Source organism: Pelodiscus sinensis, chromosome 2 (genome assembly GCF_049634645.1).
Source record: "Pelodiscus sinensis isolate JC-2024 chromosome 2, ASM4963464v1, whole genome shotgun sequence".
Lineage (NCBI taxonomy): Eukaryota > Metazoa > Chordata > Testudines > Trionychidae > Pelodiscus > Pelodiscus sinensis.
The window spans coordinates 70,556,943-70,581,672 of record NC_134712.1 but is presented as its reverse complement, the minus strand read 5'-3'; the positions used below and the strand labels follow the sequence as shown (position 1 = coordinate 70,581,672).

Here is a 24,730-nt window from a genome sequence, read left to right as displayed (position 1 = left end):
TCTCAGCAGACACCTCAGCTTGAGAATAAAGGACTGAGGGAAGTGAGATGTGGGAGAATAAAACTGAGCTCTGGAAAAATGTTTGGCTAGAGTTTCCCCTACAATATGTACCAGTTCCGACTTACATACAAATTCAACTTAAGAACAAACCTACAGTCCCTAACTTGTACGTAACCCGGGGACTGCCTGTATGTGTCCATTTTCACTTTAGGGTGGGCACATAAGTGGCTTCTGATTTAGGATTCTGCCGTTTTAAAATTTTAGAAACAGATTCTGTCAGTCAATATTTCATGGGAAGGCCTCTCCTTCAACCACTAGTGCCTGATGGGCAGACTGTCACAAGTTTCTGCAGCTTGAGCAGAAGCCAATATTTCTTGAAGTAACTATTTTTCTGGGTAAGTAGTATAAATTTGCATCCAAAAGCCCGTAATAATTCATGCTCTGTTCAGATTGTAAGGCATGAAAATGTAGTGATGAAAAATCTTAGTCTTCAATATCACACAACATATGGAAATCACGTGCATTCAGTTTGTATTAGTTATCAATTTATCATTACCATGGAAAACACCACACAACACTGGTAAACTGCTGTGAAATAGGATTCCCTGCACAGATCTGAGGGATGAGAAGAATCTGTTACACTTAAGGTGATCAGAGATGAGCCTTAAGGTGATCAGAGATGAGCCTTACACTTCTGAACTGTTCTAGTCAAGTAAATCCATTTATGGATTTAGTTGTGAAACACTTAAAAAACCCTTCAAAGTAAACTACCTGCCTTTGACCTCAGCACATATTGCAATTGTGCAACACTTAGAAGGGGCAATATGAAATAGCAGAGTGGACCATAATGGCTTGTAGGCCTGCTCTTTCTTCCACTGGAATCTTATACAGACCATGCCTTTCTGTAGTAGCCATCTTTTATTTAAATTGCACTCCAGTTTGTTTATGAGAGGGAGGGTGGTTTTACAGATAGCACCGACAGGAAATCAGAAAATCTTGGATCTGTTCTTGGGTGTGCCAGAGATACTGTCACCTTTTACTGTACCTCATCTTCCCCATCTGAGAGGCAGGGATAATCCTCCCTTTCCTCATCCTTCAAGTCCAGGCAAACATCACGGTCCTACTTTATACACCTCTACATATTTCCTTCTATTCTTGTTTTATTTACTCTGCACAAGGCTCCTTTCTAATTACACGGTGGACCTCCCTGGTCTGGCACCCTTGGGACCTGATTTTGCTGGACTGGGGAAGTAATTTCTGGCTCCCCTGCTGCCAGTCCCACCCTCTGCCTTGCTGCCCCACCAGGTTTCCCGGCTCCCCTGGCAGCCTAGCTGGGTCATGTGCTGTGCTTTCTGTCTTCCCTCTAAGCCCCCCATAACCCAGCTTGCTCACTTGCCAGCCTTCCCAGATCCCCTCCGCACTCTCCACAGCCCAGCTGAGCTGCATACACCATCTTCCCACCTCCTTTCCACAGCCCAGCAGGGCTGTGCACTGAGCTTCCCAGCTCCCACCTTCCAAATCCATCTGAGCCTCAGTCCAGCTAGGCCATACAATGGGCACCCACTCCCTCACCCCCACATTGAGCCAGGCTTCCAGCCCTCCTCCTTCCCCCCAGCATCGCGCCAGGCTCTGTTTCTTCACCTCCCCCTCCCCCCCCCATTGCACTGCACTGGGACTCTGATCCCGGAACACCCATGGTCTGACAGGACCGCAGATGTTGTTGGACCAAAGAGACCCGGTTTACATGGTTTCATATTCTAGTCCCCTGGCCTTCCTTAGTTTTTACAACTCCTTAGGTTGGGAACTCTCTCCCACTTGTTTGTTAACAACCTTAGATTCCAGTCCCACCTTAAAACATACACAAAGCCTTTTATCTTCTAGTTAAATATATACCATTAAAAGAATGAGTGTTGTCATTATGATCCTGCCATGAGGGCAGGAGACTGGACTCGATGACCTCTCGATGTCCCTTCCAGTCCTAGTATTCTATGGTTCTACGATTCTATGATTATGGAGAATAGTGACTGGCTCATTAAGAGTGATTTGCTTGCTCCTTGGCTTTCTGCAGTCTGTACATTAGAGTAAGTCTAGACTACACTCCTCTTTCAAAAGAAGCTTTTTTGAAAGAATCTTTCGAAAGAGCCTCTTTCGAAAGAGAGTGTCTAGACTGCAACCACTTCTTTAAAAAAAGTGAGCCGCTTTTTCGAAAAAGAGCACCCAAGCACTCTGGATGCTCTCTTTTGAAAAAGTCCTGTTTGCATTCAAGAACACCTTTTTTCGAAAGAGCACTTTCGAAAAAGGCATTCTTCCTCATAAAATGAGGTTTACCGCAGTTGAAAAAACCACTGCATTCTTTCGATTTAATTTTGAAAGAATGCAGTGGCAGTCTAGACGCAGGGGACTTTTTTTTTTTAAAAAGGCCACTTTTTTCGAAAAAAACCTGTAGTCTAGACACACCCTTACTGTGTTCAGTGCTGATATTAAAAATATTCTCATATGGAAGGAAAACAGCATCTGTTTTGTTCAGTTCAGTGGATACTGAAAAGTTCAGAATAAGAAAGAATACAATGCATCAACAAATCTAATTTCATCATGGTAGGCATTGAAGTTAATCCTAGAAATCCTGCAGAGAAATTACACCATCATTACACCAGCAGTAGAGAACACCAGCAGCACAACACCCAAGAGAAGAGCGACGAGGAGTCCTGTGGCACCTTATAGACTAACTGAAGTGTAGGAGCATAAGCTTTCGTGGGCAAAGACCCACTTCGTCACATGCATCTGACGAAGTGGGTCTTTGCCCACGAAAGCTTATGCTCCTACACTTCATTAGTCTATAAGGTGCCACAGGACTCCTCGTCGCTTTTGCAGATTCAGACTAACACGGCTACCCCTCTGATACTTGACCCAAGAGAAGAGTTTTTTAAACTTATTCCCAACAATGCTTCTACAACACTGACAATACTAGAAATGACCTATTCACATTTTAGGGATGAAACAGGCATCTAAGTAAGTAAAACCAGTCTAGTTTTCCATTGGGTTCCTGAACTGTCAGTGTCAGAGATGACAAGATAGCTACTTTCACCAATATGCTCAAATACTAATATCGTTTATGGTGGCAAAAGTTTGATCTTGTGTACTTCGGTGGGTGGGGGGCAAATAAATACTTTTCCCACTATCACCACCACACTCATAGGCCTCCCTTCTAAATATCTTGGAAGCATTATTGACATGCATTAAGACTCCATTAATGTTAATGACAGCTAATTTAATCAATCAAGGACAGATCAAACAAGAGACTCTCTAAATAGACTAGGTGTATAGGGGATATTTTTAATTCAGAGCTCCTACGTCATCAGACTTACTGCTGAAACTGGAACTCAAGTTACCAGACTGCTTCAACAAAACAAGATAACTACTCCTGGCACTCAGTATGCTGAATAACATAATAAACATTGGAATCTTTCTAGCTGGCTTAATGGCAACCGCAAACTGTTCAACTATTAATAGTGCCATTACTGATCAATAGATTAAAGTGGTAGGATTATATTAAAACTAACTGATAGTTAAAGTATTTTTAAAAATTCAGAAATACCAGGCACTGATGGTACATAAGATTTGTTTAGTGACTTACTTTAGCTAAGGGTTTCGCTTGTTTGAGAGGATTGTATAACTTGAGCTTTTAACCCAGAGATTGATTGTGGTGAGTAAGATCTTGACCAATGTGACTGTTGGTAACTTTTAAAAGTTACCATAAACATTCAGATGCTATTCTCTCTGTACCTCGGCATTCTCCAGTTCCAGGGATCCCTTCACCACATGTACATCTGATGCTGCCAGTGCCCTACTTCAGCAACCATAACTCTTCTGGGCTGGGCTCATTGCAGAAGTAGTAAGTTTGGAAGTATAGGAGCACTCACATCAGGTGTTCAAACAAGCATTTATAAATAGGGCTGGCCAGAAAATTCCATTCTGTGAATGTTCTCAAGGTTTTGAAATTTGTTTTTGTTCTAATTCAGAATTAGAGATTTAAATCAGGGGTAAGAACCATTCTAGGGTCAGAAGCCGCTGACCCTCCCCAAAAAAAATCAGTTGGGTTGGGGGCAGTGGGAGCTGGAGTGCCAGTGTGGGCTCCCCATTGCTGAAGGGAAGGAGCCCTGAGCCCTGTGGATCGGATCCAGGCAAGCCAGGGACCACATCTGGCTCCTGGGCCTTAGGTTCCCCACCCCTGATTTAAATGGTCTTCAAATGTTGGTCTGCTCATGGAAGTTTTGCACTTAATCCTATAGACTCTGAATGGGATATAGGTAGCAAAAAAATCAAACTGATTTCAATAGCATCCCATGTTAGATTTTATTGTAGTGCATGCTTAGGCTAAGGGCATGTCTACACTTGTCATTTAAAGTGGAAAAGGTCCTTTGATGCATAAAATCTGTGGGAGCATCTACACTTACCTTTTTGCGGTGACACTCAGAAGTTTCACTGCAAAAAGAAAACCCAGCTCTTACCAGTGATGCTTTTGTGCAAGTGAAGACAAGTTTTTGCTGTTTTAAACCTTTTAGCCTCCACAGGATATCCCACAGTACCTAGGTGACCACTGTAGCCAGCACCTTTGCTGTCAGGTAAACAGGTATGGGAACCAGCCCATGATAGTGAAGAGCAAGTGTTCAGGGTGGGGGCAGTGCACAGAGTCCAGTGGCCCCTTCCACCTAGGATCCAGACCTGCTGGCTGCTTCCAGCGCTCAGCATAGTGCCCCAGGACAGGTAGAGACAAGCCTGCCTTGGCACCACAACATAGGTGGTGTTTCTAACCAGAGCTGCCACGGTCCCTTTTCAACCAAGTCTTGTGGTCAAAAAACAGATACCTGGCCACTCTACCAGGACCACAGAAAGACTGTGGTAGACCAGAGAATTGAACTAGCATCTCAAATGACAGGCTAGTATCCTAACCTCTAGATATGCCTTCCTTTTATCAAATTTCATTCACATTATTAACACTAAGGGCAAATTACCAAAACAAGATTTCATAATTAGCAGTTTAAATACTGTAGCTCTGCAGTGCAATCTGGGAAGCTGCATTGACTGTATATACCCATTTTCCTCTCTCTTACTCTGTGCTCAGTTTCTGGCAGGGGACAGCTCAATAGGATGCGGTCTTCTCCCAAATTAGCATTCAGCAACAAGCAATCTTTAAGCAAAGTGAACTACTTTTAGAGCTCATTAAAATCCAATTAATTTCATAATTCAGATATCAAAAAAGACCAAACTATCAATCTGTTCAGGCACAGACAGACACATCTGGTTCATTTATGCTGAATATGCTATAAGAAATAAGGTTTATAGTTCAAAAATGGCATCACTTTGTCAGTGCAGTAGAAACTGCAGCAAGTAGTAGGGTTCAAGAAAGAACTAGATAAATTCACAGAGGTTAGGTCCATCAATGGCTATTAGCCAGGGGGTAGGAATGGTGTCCCTAGCCTCTGTCAGAGGCTGGGAATAGGCATCAGGAAAGGCATTGTTTGAAGGTTCTCTGTTCTATTCACTCCCTCTAGAGCATCTGGCATTGGCCACTGTAAGAAGACAGGATCCTGGGCTAGATGGACCTTTGGTCTGACCCAGTAAGGCCGTTCTTATGTTCTTAAACCAAACATTAGAGATAGTGAAAGTTAGTACCATAGCAGAGCTTCCTGTTGTCTTGAGGATTTCTTCTTTTTTCAACTGACATTTTGAGTCAATGTTTTTTTCTGGAGGGAGGGTCAAAATGTAGGGAGCTGCTGCTAAAAACACACATTGGAGTTTTCATTAAATTTGTAATGGCCAATTTAATATTTACAGTGAAACAATCAGTGTCCCTTTTTGCTGAGAAAGGTTACATATTTTTCATTTAATACTTAGCTTTATTTAAAGAAATTCTAAAGAATTTCGAGGAGTCTGAGCTGATGGCTCTACAAATTCAGAAACAAAATTCATTTCTTCGTGTGAAGAAGGAAAGATCAGACATGTTGACTGTAACAGCCATTACTTGTGCAGATCCTGTTAACAAGTACATAATCACCTAATCACTCCCTTGAAAGCATACCAGATCATAGTCAGAATCCTGAAGCGTGGCTGGAATCCTGCCAGGCAGCTCAAGAACTCAGATTTCACACCAGATCCCATGCAGAAGTGTCAGGATGACCTCATTTAATTCAACAGAAGCACAAAGTTAACAAAGTCAAAATAAAAGGCTATGAATACAGAAGTTAATTTAAGACAATAGTATTGGTGACTAGTCATCTTGAAACCACATAAAATTCTACTGTTGATAATAGATGGTTAAATTAGACCAAAAATAGCCATCTTAGTTAAGTTTCTACCTCAGTGCAGTGTTTCAACAGCATAGATCAGTGATTTTGTTCATATCACAGGTTATAGAGATATGAGATTATTAACAAGGATCCCTTCCACACTGTACTGAGGTTGACAATGAAGCACCACAAAGTGAACAAATGCATTAAGTGATCAGGATAGTGTTCCTCTTTAAAAGAACATACCTGCTCATTAAAAGTTAGCAGACAATAAAACTTACTCGAGATAGCAATAGCCACAGCCACAGTTTAGCACTAACTTGCATGATTTTTGCAAAGCAATCAAGCCTAAAAATGAGTATTACTTCCCAAATTGCCCCAGTGAATATGTACACACCATAAAACACAATGTAAATTACATTAATTCACACCCTTGGTAACTCAAATATATAACAAGCTTGCACAATCCTAAATGACTCCTTAAAAATCTTTTGACAGCTGCTGCCATATTCTGGGTGTGATTAGGGGGGGGGGTGGAGCTTGCCAATCACCTTAATAAAAGGAGGTGTCTTGGTGAGGGAAAATCTACAAGTTAGTAGTAACTTGAGTGTTTTGCACTGAGGTTTTCTTTATCCTACTTCCTTATCCCCTCCACTCATGCCAAAACATTATAAATCATCCTCCAGTGGGGATGATTCTTTAAATATCTCTCTAAACACATCCTACAACAGTCAGCAATGCAAGGTAAGTCATGGAGCCTGCTTTACCACTTCATTTTTTTATTATAAAATAGTTATCTGCCCTTTGATCTTATGGCAGTAAATACAACTTGGCTTTCCTTCTACACAGTATATTAAAGGATTTATACTTTCTCTCTCTACCATGTGAATTTGAGTTTTGTTTTCCATAGCACTTGCTCTCTATTAAGCTAACTCGGGCAAAATTTAAGTTTTAAAATACCCCACACTCTTAACATAATAATCTTGCAAATGGATTCTATTTTCCACAAGCCCTACCTGAATATCTGAAACAAATGAGGTCTAATTCACAACACCCTCCCCCTGTGACTGAAAGAGATTATTCTGTCTTTGTTGGTTGTTAGACCTGGGTTATACCATGTGTCTTGTGTTTAATTACATAATTGTAGCTTAGTCAGTGCTTTTTAATCCACCTGGCTTCCCTGAACCATCTGATTACTTTTGACTTGACTTACAACAGTATTTTTGTGTACTACTACATACAATAGCCTGTGACTTGGCCCCTTTTGATAAACAATTTATTTCTTTTACTGAAAACAGATTATGTAAGGGCCTGTTAATAGAAATGGGAGTCTTTGTGGGTGGAAAAGGAAATGCTTGTGAGCTCTTTGGTACTTTGCTCTACCTAGTTTACAATAACGTGGTGACTCAATCGCTTCTGAATTATGCTGTGGTGCTAGTCTACCATGTTCTGATACAGCCATTTGTAAAATAAAACTCTTGCTGTATATTGTAGAATAGTGTTTCCCAATTTTATTTGGCCATGTAACCCTTTCCAAATCAGAAGAATTTTGAGGAACCCCTACAGCAGGGCTGGGGGAGAACGGAGGGGATTTGTCAAGCAGGAAAAAAAAAACACCACCAGGAAAACTTGTCGGGGGGGGGGGGGGGTGTCAAAAAACAAAATAAAAAAAAACACCACTGGGGAGTGGACCAGGGAGACCTGGGGGCCAAAATGCAGTCATGAATGTCCCGAGGGGGCTTTGGAAATGCAGAGTGGCAGCAGGCTCCTCTGTCTCTTTAAGTGGGAGTGGGGGAGTGATTGGGTTCTTGAGGAGCCCTTACTTTCACTTTGCGGAACCCTGGGGTTTTCCTCAGAGCACCATTTGGGAAACACTGTACAGAATGATCTTTTGCCTTATTTTGAATGCCCCATAATACAACGTACCACTCTTGTGTGCAAAACTTGAGCTGGTTTTTACATTGTAATTAGTTCGTGGCTGAGCCCACTAAATATTGTAGAATAAGGCAAGGGTGCTGGAACAGAGGGCCAAGTGGCCATGGATGATAAATTCCTTTTTTACTGACTTTAAGGGCAAGCAACAGGGGCTTTAGGTGGAAAGGAGTAGGTGGTGGGGCAAAGTCCCAGGAGGAGGGTCAGAGCCAAGGTTTGGGCACCTGTGGCCTGCCTACTACTAGGCTCCTTCTACCACTCCTGGGCTAGAAGAAAATACCAGTGTTTGCTTGGAAGGGCAGGATGAATGGAGAATCAGCTCCACCATGATCACTGTTTCCCAGTTATATACACTCAGTTGTCAGTGCCTCCCATGTAACTCTTATGGCCATACCACTTCTTCCTGCATGCAGATTCTGGCAAACAACCCTGACTTCATCTGCTTGCAGCTGCCCAATCTTTCAGCATGTTGCAAGAGTTATGCGCTCTGCTCTTCCTCTTTTCTTTATCCCTGATCTCACCTGAGTGTGCCAACCAGAAATATTCCTACCTTGCTCTCAATCAGGATTATTTATTTAAATCAGGGTGGGGAACCTAAGGCTTGGGGGTGAAATGTGGCCCCCAGCTTGCCTGGATCTGGCCTCTGAGGCTTGGGGCTCCCTTTCCAGCCCACTCCTGCACTCTCACCCACACCCCAAGCCTGCTTTCCAGCAACTACCTCCTTCCCCCACACTGAACCCCTCATTTTAGCCCCACCCTACATGTTAGGGGTCCCACAAAATGTACTAACCTAGGCTTCCTTAGGCTTTGGGGTGTGAGGGGAATGTGAGGAGTGTCTTTCTCCTCAGTTGAGAACCACATCAGTGAGGCTGAGGGTGGGGTGTGTTTGGCTCTCCCTCCCCCCCACCCCCGTGGCTCTCATCCCTGATTTAAATAATTTATTTAAATCCAGGCGATTTAAATCACCAAAAAAACCTGATTTTAAACAAGTTTCCAGAAAGCTAAGACTGACTCTACTTACTGTGCACTTAATTTTGGAGTAAACCCCATTGAAGTCACAGGACTTCTGTTTTTTGAGGAAAAACAAGTATAGAATGGGGTTCCCTTGGAAAAGCTGAGTTATGCTGAAGTTAGATAAATAAAGTTTTTTCCTGCCGGCTGACGTTTGTTTCTGCCGGGCGACAGAATGATGTTATCACACCATCAGCATCAACAGGCGCTCTCAGCTACGCGAAAGTGGCTGGGCGGGGGGGAGGGGTAGGTGAGCATAGCAAACAGAGGGCACATTCTTCTAATATAATATAAAATAAGAAAATGATACTCAGTGGCAATTGGCAGCTTTAAATTTATCTTGCTACAGCTTTCTCTAGCGTATACTTAAGTGATAGATTTTAAACCTAATTAACTAATTAAACAAACCATAAGGATCCGCTAAGTCAAACCTCTTTTTCTAGCAACATGTAACAAAGCAAGTAGCTTGGGAATTTACTTGTCAACTCATGTACTTAAAGGCATTGAGAGAATCTTGAAGTGATGTATTGCAAAAGTGAATTATTTAAGTTACTAACCAGTTGAACCACTCAGCCATATCCACGTAATTTTCTCCCAATAAGCAATTTTCCTTATGATGTTTCATTCTTACAACTAGGCTCTGCATCTTCTTTTTCTTGCACTACGTATGCTTGACACGCTTTCACTTCCTCTTTTTTTCACTGAGGGAAATAATTTTTTCAAAATATTCCCAGATAGTGTGTCACACCCAGAAGCCATGACAGTTTTTCTGTGGCAAAAAGTATGGGGGAATATAGGAAGCTTTGTGTGCACTGAATAATGTCTTCCCTTTTTTTTTCCTAGTCCACTCTTCCTTTCTATGCTGCCTCAGACCCTTCCTATATATAATCTCTCTAAGATGATGTCTTAACTAACTCCTCTGCAGTGCTTGGTCAAGGTCTAGCAGCACAGAACAAAAACAATCCTTTCCAGCTTCTCTTTCTTTGCACGTTACTTTTTAGTTTGCTAAGAAACAGAAATTGAAAGCTCAGAACTTTCAAGAAGTGAGAGCTGGTAGTTAGCTGGACAGACTAGATTTATTAATTCATTTTTTATGAGACTGTAAGTGTATGTGTGGTATGTTATGAGATGTAATTGTAACTGTTTTTAAATGAGAAATTAAATTGGACTTTTAAAAAAAAATACTAAAATAAAGACTTATTTTTTAAATCATTGATTTTTATCCATCCTCTTAACTCCATCACTTTCCTGTCATTGCCACATAAGTATCTTCAACCTGACCTCCTTCAATAAATCCTCTTACATCCCCTATCAATGACAAACACTACCAAATGTTCCCAGACACTCCACTGTTGAGTACGGGGTTGGCAATAATTTTTCTAGGAAGGGCCACTTCACCAATTTTGGTAATGGTCACGGGCCAGCCCTGAAAGGGGCGAGGCCTCAGGTGAAAAGGGTGATTCCCTCTGTAGCATGTGCCCCTGGCAGGGCTGGAGGACGCTTTGCACACTCCCCCACTCCTGATTGGCCTGGGGGTGGGGGAGTGCACAAAGTCTCCTGCCAGGGCACGCAATGCCTACAGGGAACTGCCATCTGTTTTGAACAGCTAGTGGTTCCCTCTGGTGCCCTGCCTCCCCGGTGGAGGGAGGAGACTTCATGTACACCCCTGCCCCCTGGTCTCAATTGTCCTAGGAGTGGCAGGGCAGGCCATGGGCCACATCACATGGCCATATCTTGCCCACCCCTGGTCTAGAACACCACCTGTAGTCCTAGGTTCCAAATCTTTCTGTAATGTCCAGTGACTGACAAACTTTCCTCCTAAGAAAACAGAATCTGAGCACAAAACCTCCTCATTCTAGCTTGAAAACATTTTCAGCTGCTCCAGAGACTTGTTCTAGACTTCAGTTGTAGTCCCAGTCCTTACGCTGTTCAGCTACCAGGCACCTCTACTCCCCCAGATGCCAAAGTCTTCTGCTGTCCGCCATGACACAACTTAATTTAACAAAGAAAAGGGGTAGGGGTAACTCGATTAAACAGCCCCTTATCATACTTACTAACCAGTCTAGTAGACTAGTATCCTAGGGATCCAGTGGCTGAAAGCTGAAGCTAAGCCAATTCAGGCTGGAAGTTACATGCAACTTTTTAATAATAATAAACTAGGGGAACAATTTACGAAAGGTTGTGGGTGGTTTCTCTATCACTGGCAATTTTTAAATCAAGACTGGTTGCTTTTCCTAAATACTGGTTGGACCTCCCTGATCTGGCACTCTTGGGGCCTGACTTGTCCTCAATGAGGGAATTTGTTAGCCCCAGGGAAGTTCCCTGCCATAGGCATCCTAGCTAACCACTCCTCTGTGTTGTTGCTGGTCCACCTGCCTCTGGTTCAGCTGGGCTTGTCTGATGCTAGGCCTGATGCTGCCAGCCCTGGCCATCCCCACAAGATGCCAGCCTGGGCTGCTGGATGCCAGGCTCCAGCTCTGCTGTTGGACGACGGATGTTGCCAGACTAAAGAGTCCCAGTTAAAGGAGGTACAGTCTGCATATGCTCTAGCTCCTACAGGAATTAATTTGAGTCCGGTGCCTTACAGAATGTTTCACTAGATGATTCCATTGTTCCCTTTTGGTTTTATAATCTATGGGTGTGTCTACTCTTCAGGCTGAGGGTGTAATTCCATACACCCTCTTAATTACTTACCAGAAACAGTGAAACTAGGGTGCTCATAAAACTAGAGTGTAGCTGTGGCAGCAACAGGGAGTTAGCTGCCTCAGTGTGTCTCCAGAGTCTCCGAATGGCATGTGCTGGGGACAGCTAATCCTTCCCGCTGCTCCCATCACTGTAACTACACTGCTTTTAGCAAGCTAGCACAGATGTGTCCAAGATGGGAATTATACACCCCAGTTCAAAGTGTAAACTTGTCCTATTAATCTATGAATACTTAAAACTGTCTTTGCTTTTTGATGGAAACATTTGGGGCATGTCTACACATTTGGGGCAGGGCAAAAGTCGAATTGAGACATGTAATTTCAGCTATGTCAACTGCGTAGCTGAAGTCAAAATAGCTTAATTCGGCTTTTGGCGCTGTCTACACAGCAGGAAGAGCGAAGGAAGAACACACTTCCTTTGACTTCTCTAACTCCTTGTGAAACGATGGTTACAGGAGTCAGTCAGAAGTCCTCTAGCTCGCCATTATTTCAAAATAAGGGCTTACCGTGTAGACACACTCGCTGTTATCCCCATATAACGTCAGTTATTCCGAAATAACACCGCTGTGTAGACATAGCCTTGGCCACCCCATTAGTATTCCATTGCCCTTCATTACCTAGAATATTTATACCACAGGAACTTTGGGAATAAAGATTAACATGCATCTGAACATAGACATTTGTGATGGGTTTGCTTGCAGTGTGCTCTTTAAGTAGGTGACAGGCTCTAGGACTAATCAATTTTTTTTTTTCATTTGTGAGTTGCCACATCAGAAGAAGTAGTTTTTGTATTTCTTTGTCACTCATTACTCTGGCTTATATTATTCTGAAATCCAAATTGTAAGCATGTTAGCAAATAGACTTATCTTCTACTTGTCTTGCCAAGTTCCCAGCATATTATTCATCATCATCAACCTCAGCTCAACGCCCATTGGTGTCTGATTCCTCCCTCGCTATTTCCTTCCATCTTTCCCTGTCTTGTGCGAAGTGGCTTCGTTTCTGTAGACTAGCTCCACACCAATCTACTATATCATCTACTCATTCTCTGTGGGGTCTGCCTCTCCTATTCGGACCATCCATTATGTTGAATACCAGGGTCTTAACTTTTCGCTCATTCTGCAGGTATGCCCGAATAGCAGTAACTTCTGTTGTATAACCTTCTGTAGTAGAATATTAACAAGATGGTTTATTAGGTGATGAGCTTTCGTGGGCCAGACCCACTTCCTCAGATCAAATAGTGGAAGAAAATTGTCACAAGCATATATACCAAAGGATACAATTTAAAAAAATGAACATATATGAAAAGGACAAATCAAATTTCAGAACAGAAGGGAGATGGGGGGGGGGGGCGGGAGGGGGGGAGGAAATGGGAGGTAAATGTCTGTAAGCTAATGATATTAGAGGTGATAATTGGGGAAGCTATCTTTGTAATGGGTAAGATAATTAGTCTTTATTCAAACTTAAGTGTAAAGTGTCGAATTTGAGCATGAATGATGATTACATGACAGAATGATGTCATCAGGCTCTGTGACCGCAGAGGGCAGTTGGTGAGCATAGCGAGCAGCAGGAGCAGTCCCCTAGTTAAAATAAAATGTCAATAGGCAGGAAGGTGGAGTACCAGTCTAATAGCATAACAATCCCATGCAGGCAAGCTCTGTTGGCTTTGTTCTTATTCCAGCTGTCTTGATGCTGCATTTCCCAATAGTGAGGTTGTTTATGGCTGTTTTAAATTGAATGGTATCTTATTTTAGTCAGTGCTTAGATGCCTTCTGCTTCATGCTCTGTATATAGGACAGAATTTTTGTCTCAGGTTGATCTAAGGTACCTCTGAGGATGAATTCTCAGCACTTTCTGAATGCCAGGCCCTGTTAAGCTTTCTGAAATTGTGTAATCCAGAATCAATCATAACTTTTGAAAACTTAGATATAGATGATACACTGACTTCTGTTATCTGCAGTGTGAAATTTAATGTAGGAATTAAAATAAACTAAATTTGTCCGTTTTAACATCAGAAGAAAGTTCACGTAAAGAAAAATGTTTGCTTAATGCAGTCCCAATTCCCATTCATCTGGGAGAGAAACTGGATTATGACTTTGTACTGTCATGTTACCTGTTTAACATGATAGCACTTCTGTCTTTGCTAATTGCAGACTTAAAAGCCAATTTCAAATTAAAATATTTGAAATTATATGTAAATTCATAATCCTATTTGATAAATTGTCATCTAATATACAAAAAATTACTTTCAAAATACAAATACTAATATGTACGCAGCTTGGAAGATTCTAAAAAGCCTCCAAGGTAATTATAAGAAATCCAAAGAGAATTGATTTGTTTGCTAAGTAATAAATAGCCTGGGGAAACTTAGCTTATAATAATATATTGCACATGTGCTATCAAAGAGCAACAATGAAATATGAAAGAATGCTTGTCAACATGGACAATCCTGAACAAGATGCATTATTTACTACTATCTAACTGCCCTTCACATTATTTTGCTATCCAAAGATACAAGCAAGGAGAGTTGGCTTTAGTGTTTGTGAGTGGACCCTCAAAGCAGTTTTCTTGTCCTGCCCACCTTCATTGTAGGAAACATCGGTCTCTTATGATTAAACATACTGCTATGTTGTGGGCCAATCTGTAGACCAGTGGTCCCCAATCTTTTGGGGCTGCCGGGTGGCCGGGGGTGGGAGCCACAAGAATGGCTTAGGCCAGCCCTGGTCACTAGCTGGGTGCACATAAATGCCCCAGCGGGCACCACGTTGGGGACTACTGCTGTAGACAATAGAAAAGGTTATTGAGAATTTCTGGGGATGGATCCCAAACTTTTCTGATTCAGGCTTTTCTGCCTCCAAAGTCTCCTGCTACAGTCCAGCTGCTTTTGCTGGACTTGATGCATGGTTAACAATAGTTAAAACAATTCTGAGGGACAATTGCCCAAAAGCCTAGAGGTCTGGAATATGCCAGGCCCTCAGCCTCTGGAGGGCTTTGTGTGCATTCTAATGAACTTCATCTCTGAAGTGTTGTATGTTGTCACAGCAACTCTGGAGCAGAGTTCCCTGTAAACTGAGTACTTGGGCAGCCACCCAGGAGAGATTCAGGTGCCGCCCAGCTGATTGGCAGAGTGCCCCCAACTGACCACAGCAAGCAGCATGTGTTTCTACTGGTGGTGCACAGAACAAAATTTATTCCACACAGATGGAAAATATTAAGAGGAAACATTGCCCTGTAGTCCTTGTTCTTGAGGTAAGGAAATTGAGAAAATTGTTAAATGGCTGCAGTGCTGGATGAGATTGCATGGTGCACTCCAGGCAGTGCTGAGGGCTGGTTACCCTAGCCCTACCCCTTCAACACAAAGCCCTGCTCCTTCTGGGAGCGTGGAACTGCCCCCGCTCAGGGGTTTGGCAAGTCTGTCATGCTCCCCCTAGTGGCAATATTGCCATTATCAAGAGAGTCTCCCAGATGAGGGTAGTTTTGCTAACTGTGCTTGCATACTTAGAATTTGTGGGGTTCATCAGCTGAATCATAGCAGCACTTTGAATGCGCATGACTCACAGTCAATGCTGTGTGCAATCAGCTCACTTCACATGCCCTTGCTTTTCATGTGTGTCACTTTAGTAATATCAGTTGCCGGGGTGAGGGGGGGAACCTACCTGGACAGAAACCAGTGGAATCTGGCCACTCTGCATGTGGGCAACAGTAAACAAGATGTCTCATGGGCCACACATGGAACCCTGATGGGCTGCGTACAGCCCTCAGGCCACAGGTTGCCCATCACTGTCATCATACCAGGTCTGGATTCAAGCTTGAACTAAACTTTGTTCATGTCACTGAACTCATCTAAAATAATAGCTTTTGCATGTGCTTCAAACCAGCTGTATATAAAACATAAAGAATCTTATCACCATGTTACTGTTATAGCCAGAATATTTGCATGAGACAGGGGTTTTTTCATGTCCCTCATCAAATCATTGGCCCAGTGATTGTATTAGTGATGGAAAGGCAAATATGTTCTACTGTCACCTCAGAGTCTTGTGTATCAAACCAAAGATTCCAAAGGAGTATTCCTCGAAGAACAGCAACATAAAAAACTAAGGAGACCTTTTTACTCTCCCTGGAGAGGTGTTTGAGACAGTCATAGAATTATGGGGATCAATGCCAGATTAAAATATCAGCCAACATCCCCTGTCTCTTGCTGCAGACTGGCACTAGAAATGGTATTTTGTAGAACTTTAATTCTGGTTATTTCAGTGTCTTTTCTCATCTAGCCATGCAAATTAGCCAATAGTTCTATCACAAAGTAGAAGCCTGAAATTTTACTCTTCTAGCATCTCATGGAAATTGAGTCATAACTGCTGAACAAGGCTATTAGAATATTTAGTGCTACTCTGAATATCACTGGATATAAATGATTGAAAATGGGTATGCCAACCAATCACCCAGCTCTCTGGTGAAATGTTCTTTAACCTGAAACTCCTCTGAAGAGTATGGGTATGTCTGCACTGCAACACTATTTCGAAATAACTAGCGTTATTCCAAAATAACTTAGTCCGTGTCTACACAGCAGGCAGTCATTTCGAAACAGTGTCAAAATGCTGTCAAGCTGGAGGACTTCTTACTCGGACTCCTGTAACCCTCATTGTACGAGGAGTAAGGGAAGTCAGAGGAAGAGTGCTCTATTTTAAAATAAGCACTGTGTAGACACTCCCTATTTTGAAATAAGCCTCGCAATTGACGCAATTCAATTTGCGTAGCTTATTTTGAGTTAAGTCCTGCAGTGTAGTCGCACTCTGTCAAATATTTCAAGGCCACATTAATGTAAGTATGTATTGTGACCCATTTTGCATGTACATCGTTCGAAAAATACTGGTTGTAGAAGTAGTGTAGACCATGAACATGGTCAGATAAATACTATTAATGCAGTTTTTAAGTGACAAGGAAGTGATTGTGTGGCTTATGGAACTGAGGATTTGCTGGGCAACAAGAAATGTTTGTCTGACTGATAGTAGCTTTATAGTTTGTATTTGAAAGGAACAAATAGCTACTGGTACTGCTTTTTGTTGGTCAAGACAATAAGTCACACAGAAGGGCTGGAAGGAATGCATATCTCTTACAGTACTTCCTATGAATGAGTAAGGAAAAACCTCTTGTGGGTTTGCTGCTTGCATTGCAGATCATACTATGTTTCCATCAGTTCTATAGAAGAAATAAAAATGCAAAGGTTAATTTTTTACCTTACGGTGTATTGTTAAGAAATGTCATCTTGTGTTCATTTCTCCTTCATCTACCCTGTCTAGGAATTGAGAGCTTGGACAAGGCATTTTATTTATTAAAAGTAGCTTCCCATCTAAGATGTTGATGTTTATTTGCAACTTCTGTCACTTGCAGAGTAGTCACACAAGCTGGTTTTCATGAGAAACGGACTAACCAGAATATTTCACAAATGCAGTGGTTATTGGAAACTGTTACTGGGTGGAATTTGTTTTATAACTGGTACCCCATACCATAGCCGTCCTTTAAGGAACTCTCTTGGGATACTTTAAATAACTTTAAACTCCATTTATCTTGGGAGTGCTACTAGATTGTGATACTTTGGCTTACAGCGATTAGGACCTTATTGCTGAGTTACTACCAATGAAGTCAATGGGACTGTTGCTCTTTCTGACCGTGAGAATCAGAAACTGGCCCTTAATGTTTGATATCCTACTGAAGTTGTAATCTGCTAATGAACATTCCTTTTTCACCATGGCTCTCATGCTGACTGGTTTAATGTTATTCATGATTCCTGGGCTTGCAGCCTTTGTTTCAGAGAAGCAATTTTTTTGCACTGGTGCAGGGATAAACTAGGTCTCTTAATAGTTCTAACTTTCAATTTAATGGCTTTTTGAAGGATTTTGCAAGATTGGGGTTGAGGAAATTACATGACTGTACAAACAGTTTAGGGAAAGTTAACTACCTTTTAAATATCTCATCAGTCTCTTTTGCACAGGTGTGGTTGTATTCTTCTAATTCCCTATAATTATATTAATCAGTCACATTTTTGTTTAATACAATCATCTTTATTTCTAGCATGTGACATGGTCCAATTATTGTGTTATTTCTCACTGAGGAATGATGACACCACCACATTTTAACTAGATTGACAGTATTGTGGCAAGTCCTTGGAAGCATAAATGCTAAACACTCTTCCAGTATTTCTGAGGGGAAAAAACATCAGTTTCTGAAAGCTCTTTGCTAAGAGTCCTATAGGATCTTTTATTAAATGCTGAATAATTTGCTATCATTAAGTGCTTTCGAACTGTGATGATGAGCAACACATAAACATGTAGGGAAATATGCTAGTATTGTATATTATGAAAGGAAACTTTATTTAAAGGAACACCTCCTTTTTAAGCCTCACTCTTTGTTTTAAACAAAGAAAACCTTATAAAATCCTTTCAGACTTAGTCAGTACTGCCTCTGTTTACCTCATTGTTTCACCTCAACAGGTGGATGGACAACATCCCAAGAGGCTTAAACGTATATTCATTTACAAAACTCCTGTGAGGAGGAATATTTCACAAAGATTGTCTCATCAGAAGTTTTACACAAATTAAAGAAAAATGCTTCATGATGGTTTTGCAACTGTTTGGCAAAATTACAAAAAAGGGTGTATTTCCAGATACAGGCAGACAGTGGGATGGAGCCCTCAGTCCACTTGCTGTGTACGCAGCAGAGACACAGAAGATTTGATATCTACAACTCTTTTAGTCACATTGGCATGCTAATAGAGAGAACATTTTAAAAACTGAAGTCCTGAGAAAGATGTGCTCAAAGCAGGAGCCTGAAAGAGGGACTGAATTCTAATCCCAGCTCTAAAGTTAATTTGCACATGGTGTTGAGCAAACCAAATAGGGAGTCATCCTGCAAGGTGCTGAGAACTCAATTCTCAATAAAAATCAATTGACTGAGCTCTCATTTCCAACTTAAACACTGGTGAAGCATTTTGAAATGAAGCAACTTATTATGGCATGAAGAGCTATTAAAGACAGGTGGATACAATTGTATAACTTTTTATAATGCAAAAACGATGAGGAGTCCTGTGGCACCTTATAGACTAACTGAAGTGTAGGAGCATAAGCTTTCGTGGGCAAAGACCCACTTCGTCAGATGCATGGTGCCACAGGACTCCTGACATGCATCTGACGAAGTGGGTCTTTGCCCACGAAAGCTTATGCTCCTACACTTCAGTTAGTCTATAAGGTGCCACAGGACTCCTCGTTGCTTTTGCAGATTCAGACTAACACGGCTACCCCTCTGATACTTTTTATAATGCACACACTCCTGTGCTCTAAACTAACAAAAACAAAATAGTTTCCAGAGATGGATTTTTCTACTGTGGCATCACTTGATATTTGTGGTTCTGCACACTACCAGCTAGATGTTCATGATCTGGTACAGGCTCACCACTCAAGTACTAAAAATGTGTGGCTTGTGTTTCATACATACAGAATCAGATTTTTTTTTAAAGCATCATCAACTTGGTTTCCTAAATGTATTGGAACCTTTCCACTGATATCAGAAATACACACTGATATAAAAGTATATTTCACATGTGCCATGAGGGACAACAGGAAAGAGGATCTAACTCTGTGGGCTGAATGGTTTACCTGGTTACAATCCTAAAGGGTAGAATGTCTGTTGCAGGTTGCCTGGAAAAGTTCTGAGTCTGACCCTCCGAGAAAGCAGGGGGAAGGTGTTTAGCCATCCGACTCACTGGAGTGATAAACTGGCAAATTTTTGAGTGAGAAACTGCCTGCTACTGTTTTGTTTCTACTATATGCAGGAAAATAGGACTTTAAAAACAAATATGATTACTGCAAAAATATACCTCTTCTTCTCCCTAACAGTAAAAACCCTTCAAAGCCCTGAGTTTTGGCTAATCACTTGGGCTAAAGGGACAATGCTATTTTTCTAGTTTTTCTAGCCATATTTTTTTTTTTAAATTCAGTGAACTCTGAAGAGAAGCATATATGGGTGGTGGAAAGGATGCATTAGAAAGGCATGATGGTAATATTTACCGTCTTTCAGTTTCCTGGATTTTCAGTTTTTACTTCATATACCCTGTATTGTTTTCATAGCGTTCTTTCTGAATATGAAAAGCTTTGTCTATAAATAAAAGGTACTGTGGCCTACTGAGTATTGTATATAAAACCTTTAACAAGTAGTAAGCATTGTGTGTGCATTAACAGTAGGTGCGAGTCCAAAGGAACCCTTCCATCCTTTTTAGATGTTAGTGCTCTTACGCTGGCAAGAACACAGAACAGTCTGAACCTCTGGGAAAGGTAAAGAGGAAAATAGCTGTGGCTGCTGAACTCTTCATGGACAATGCAGAAGTGAATTTTTACAACAGATTTGAAAGAGGAGATTGGGGAGAGCTTTCCTGGACAGGCAGTGAGGAATGGGCCGATGCAGATCTGGTGTGTGTCTGATATGAAAACTCATGCAGGGATTTTAATTCAGGCTCTTTCTCTTAACTTTACTTTACCATTCATTAGAAGAGAGTGAAAGTGTTTTCAGTTGAGCACAGCCCAGCATGTTATGTTCAGTGGTGCTACTCTGAAGAGTAAAGTGACCAAGGAGGAGGTAGTCAATGCCAGTTTTGCACTACTGCCATGCTGAGAGAACACTGCCATTCACAGGTGCAGTCCAAAGATCAATTAAATACAAGTTCTCCAAAGCAAGGTAATGTCAAGCCAAGATGTTTGAGCAGACAGCCTTAATTTAACTCACTTTCCTCATCTCTTGCTTGTGCAATGTTACTTCATTGTTACATTGTGTATTTGTTATCACATGTTTCTCCATTATGCTAAACTTGATCCATTTCTCCAACTTCTAATACATATGTATATTGGAAGCTGTGATAATAGAATTAGTCTATTGTAATTGCAAAGAGGTGGAGTAAAGCTACACATTTAACTTTAAAGTATGAATCTACTCTGAAAAGTCACACTGTGAATGGCATTGAGGTTTCCTTTTTGTCTATGAATAGCCTCAAGTAAAAACGTTTTCTAGCTTCCAGGTCTCCAAATTTAGCCTGAGATCTGAAAGTCAAACTGAGTTTTATTCTTCTAGTATCACATCAGAAATAAAGGTTCAGCCAGCCAAAGTATGCCTATGATCAGTACTTTATATTCCCTGCTCATTATGTAATTGGACAAGCTTGCAAAGATGTGAGACTCAGTTTGCTGGCTCGTATGGGTTTTTAGGCAATAATCTTGAGTGCCACACCTAATCCATTACAAAATTTCAGAGAACATTCTTGGTATCAATGCAGGGGAGGGAGGAGGCTGAATCTGGCCCTGGCCCTTTGATGCCTCTTCCTTCCCAAAATTCCCACCCCTGCATATTTCTCCCTGCCCTCTCACCCCACATTGCTTGCCCGTACCATTGGTAAAAAGTGGCAGGGCATAACCTTCCACTTCTAAAAGTAATGGGGCCATGGCTCCTGGTGCCCCTGCTGCATCAATGGCCTGACTCCCCCCCTGGTTTTTTTAGGGAAAAATTGGAAAATCAAAAAGGAGAAAATGGTAGACACACGAAACTCATGCCAGTGCTTTCATACAACTGCTGGCTTGAGCACCCTTGCAATGTATTGGCTGATGACATTCTTTGTCTTCCAGAAGAACACCCAATCTTTCTGCTCACCCTCCCTGTACAATTTACCAGGTTGACTCCCTGAATGACTTATCTCCCTGACAACTAACAATGAGGAGAATATGGGAAATTTCAGAGGTCATGGGTGGAAAGGGAAAATGGTGTCCTTGGTGTGCCACTATTCCCATTTTACAAATGTGGAAGTGAGGCACAGAGAGACTAAATGGCTTTCCCAAGGTCACACAGGAAGTTTCTGACAAAAGCAGGTCACTGAGTCTCAAGTGAGCACCCTAACTACTGGACCATCATATAATCTGTCGCACCTATGTAAACATTCTGTCTTTAAGTCCTCTGGCATCTGTAGTGTCTGTGTTCAGTGGCTTTGTACACGTGTAATTGTTTACTTGCAAACAATTATTATACACAAGAAGGAATACTATCCAACTCCTATCTCAGCAAGACACCAAGTCTAAATAGCATCACTAAAATCAGCAGATACTAAATCAGTTGTTATTTTTTATAGCTCTACCTGGTATATAAGCACCTCACAAACATTAATTTAATCATCTTCACAATATCCATGTGAGTCAAGGAAAACTAAGGCTGCACAGGAAGACTGAGGCTGAGGTGGGAATAGAATGTCCTGAATATCAGTTTAGTGCCTTAATTACAAGGCAGTCTTCTGGATAGATGAGATGATTCCAGGTGCAGACAGTGGGCAGTTCTCTGGAGTACAATGCTGGCATTTTTACATCAACCCATTTAAAGGCCAAACTTGCCTATCATTTGATTTTTATTAAGTGCTTAACTACTAACTAATTAAAAAAATCTTCAAAATAAATTCCCAATTCCATAACACACAATACAGCCAAAGCTGATTTGTGCTTTTCATTGTTACCAGTAAACTACATAGTTGTAATCTTAATTTGCAGCCATTGGTGAAAAGTTGGCTTCGTGTCTTAGAATCTCAAACTAAATTTATGCGTGTGATGATATATTTTGAAGTATCAGTTTATGTGACCCAAGGAATTGCTTAAACTTTAAATACTTACCTTCAAGTCTATCAAACTGATTTGCTTCAATAAGGCTAGTAGTTGTAAAGGTGGGAACATTTAAATGTATTAAAATAACTTTGAAAGTGGCACACTGCTTGCTGGGAATTATTTGTAATGAATTTCCAAGACCACATCTTTAAGCAAAATTTTCTATGGTGCAATAATCAATTACCAGATTCTGAAGGATTATAACACTGGTAACTCCAAACCCATTAACTGCTGATTCTCATTGAGCTCTCCCCACATTAAGTTTGTAACTGTAGTAGATTTTGCAATGGGTATGACTTAAAGAAGCATCAGTAGAATTTCTTAAATGGGAAAGAGTGGGTTTTTTACCTCTACCAAACCAAACACTGACAATTTTACTTAAATAAGCTTTCTTTTAAGAAAAAGCTATGGCAGAGATAAAGCTTGAGAAATTTCACTGACGAAAAAAATGTGCTGTAAAGGTAAGTATCCAAAGGGGCATATAATAGATATAGCAGAAACTACCAACCATCCTCTAATACAAGTTCAGGAATCTGATCAATTTCATTCATACTTAAATTACAACTAATTTAACCAAGGACAGGGTAGGCCCAGTGCTTAGAGAGGAGGGAGAAGCAGTAACAGGGAACTTGGAAATGGCGGAGATGCTCAATGACTTCTTTGTTTCGGTCTTCACCGAGAAGTCTGGAGGTGTGCCTAACGTAGTGAATACAAGCAGAGAGAGGGTAAGTTTAGAAGATAGGATACACAAAGAACAAGTTAAAAATCACTTAGGAAAGTTAGATGTCAGCAAGTTACCAGGTCCTGATGAAATGCATCCCAGGATACTCAAGGAGCTGATAGAGGAGGTATCTGAGCCTTTAGCTATGATCTTTGAAAAATCATGGCAGACAGGGGAGATTCCAGAAGACTGGAAAAGGGCAAATATTGTGCCCATCTATAAAAAGGGGAATAAGAACAACCCAGGAAACTACAGACCGGTCAGTTCAACGTCTGTCCCAGGGAAGATAATGGAGCAGGTAATTAAGGAAATCATATGCAAACACTTGGAAGGTAATAAAGTGATAGGGAATAGCCAGCATGGGTTTGTGAAGAACAAGTCATGCCAAACTAATCTGATAGCTTTCTTTGATAGGATAACGAGCCTTGTGGATAAGGGAGAAGCGGTGGATGTCATATACCTAGAGTTTAGTAAGGCATTTGATACGGTCTCGCATGATATTCTTATTGATAAACTAGGCAAATATAACTTAGATAGGGCCACGATAAGGTGGGTGCATAATTGGCTGGATAACCGTAGTCAGAGAGTTGTTGTTAACGGTTCTAAATCCTGCTGGAAAGGGATAACAAGTGGAGTTCCTCAAGGGTCTGTTTTGGGACCCGTACTGTTCAATATCTTCATCAATGATGTAGATATTGGGATAGAGAGTACGCTTATTAAGTTTGCAGATGATACCAAACTGGGTGGGGTTGCGACTTCTTTGGAGGATAGGGACATAATTCAAAATGACCTTAGCAAGTTAGAGAAATGGTCAGAGGTAAACAGGATGAGGTTTAATAAAGAGAAATGCAAAGTGCTCCACTTAGGAAGGAACAATCAGTTCCATACATACAAGATGGGAAGCGACTGTCTAGGAAGGAGCATGGCGGAAAGAGATCTAGGGGTCATAGTGGACCACAAGTTGAATGAGTCAACAGTGTGATGCTGTTGCAAAAAAAGCAAATATGATTCTAGGTTGTATCAACAGGTGTGTTGTAAGCAAAACTCGTGAAGTCATTCTGCCACTCTACTCTGCGCTAGTTAGGCCTCAGCTGGAGTACTGTGTCAGTTCTGGGCACCACATTTCAAGAAAGATGTGGAGAAATTGGAAAGGGTACAGAGAAGAGCGACAAGAATGATTAAAGGTTTAGAGAACATGACCTATGAAGCCAGGCTTCATGAACTGGGCTTGTTTAGTTTGGAAAAAAGAAGATTAAGGGGGGACATGATTGCGGTTTTCAAATATCTAAAAGGGTGTCACAAGGAGGAAGGAGAAAATTTGTTCCTCTTGGTTTCTGAGGACAGGACAAGGAGTAATGGGCTTAAAGTGCAGCAGGGGAGGTTTAGATTGGACATTAG

The 24,730-nt window shown here is 41.3% G+C and overlaps 1 protein-coding gene across 2 annotated transcripts in view; it reads left to right on the top strand.

Annotated features, from left to right (window-relative positions):
• Positions 1-24,730, top strand: part of MAPRE2 (microtubule associated protein RP/EB family member 2) — a 151,952-nt gene that overhangs the window by 5,784 nt on the left and 121,438 nt on the right. Inside the window, exon 1 of one of the 2 annotated variants that reach the window (XM_075920732.1) lies at positions 6,893-7,031. The exons of the other annotated variant lie outside the window; for it this stretch is intronic. Coding sequence (XP_075776847.1) covers positions 6,945-7,031 — 87 coding nt within the window. The 5' untranslated portion in view covers positions 6,893-6,944. Of the gene's footprint in view, positions 1-6,892; positions 7,032-24,730 lie in introns of those variants that run through there. 2 annotated transcript variants of the gene reach the window in all.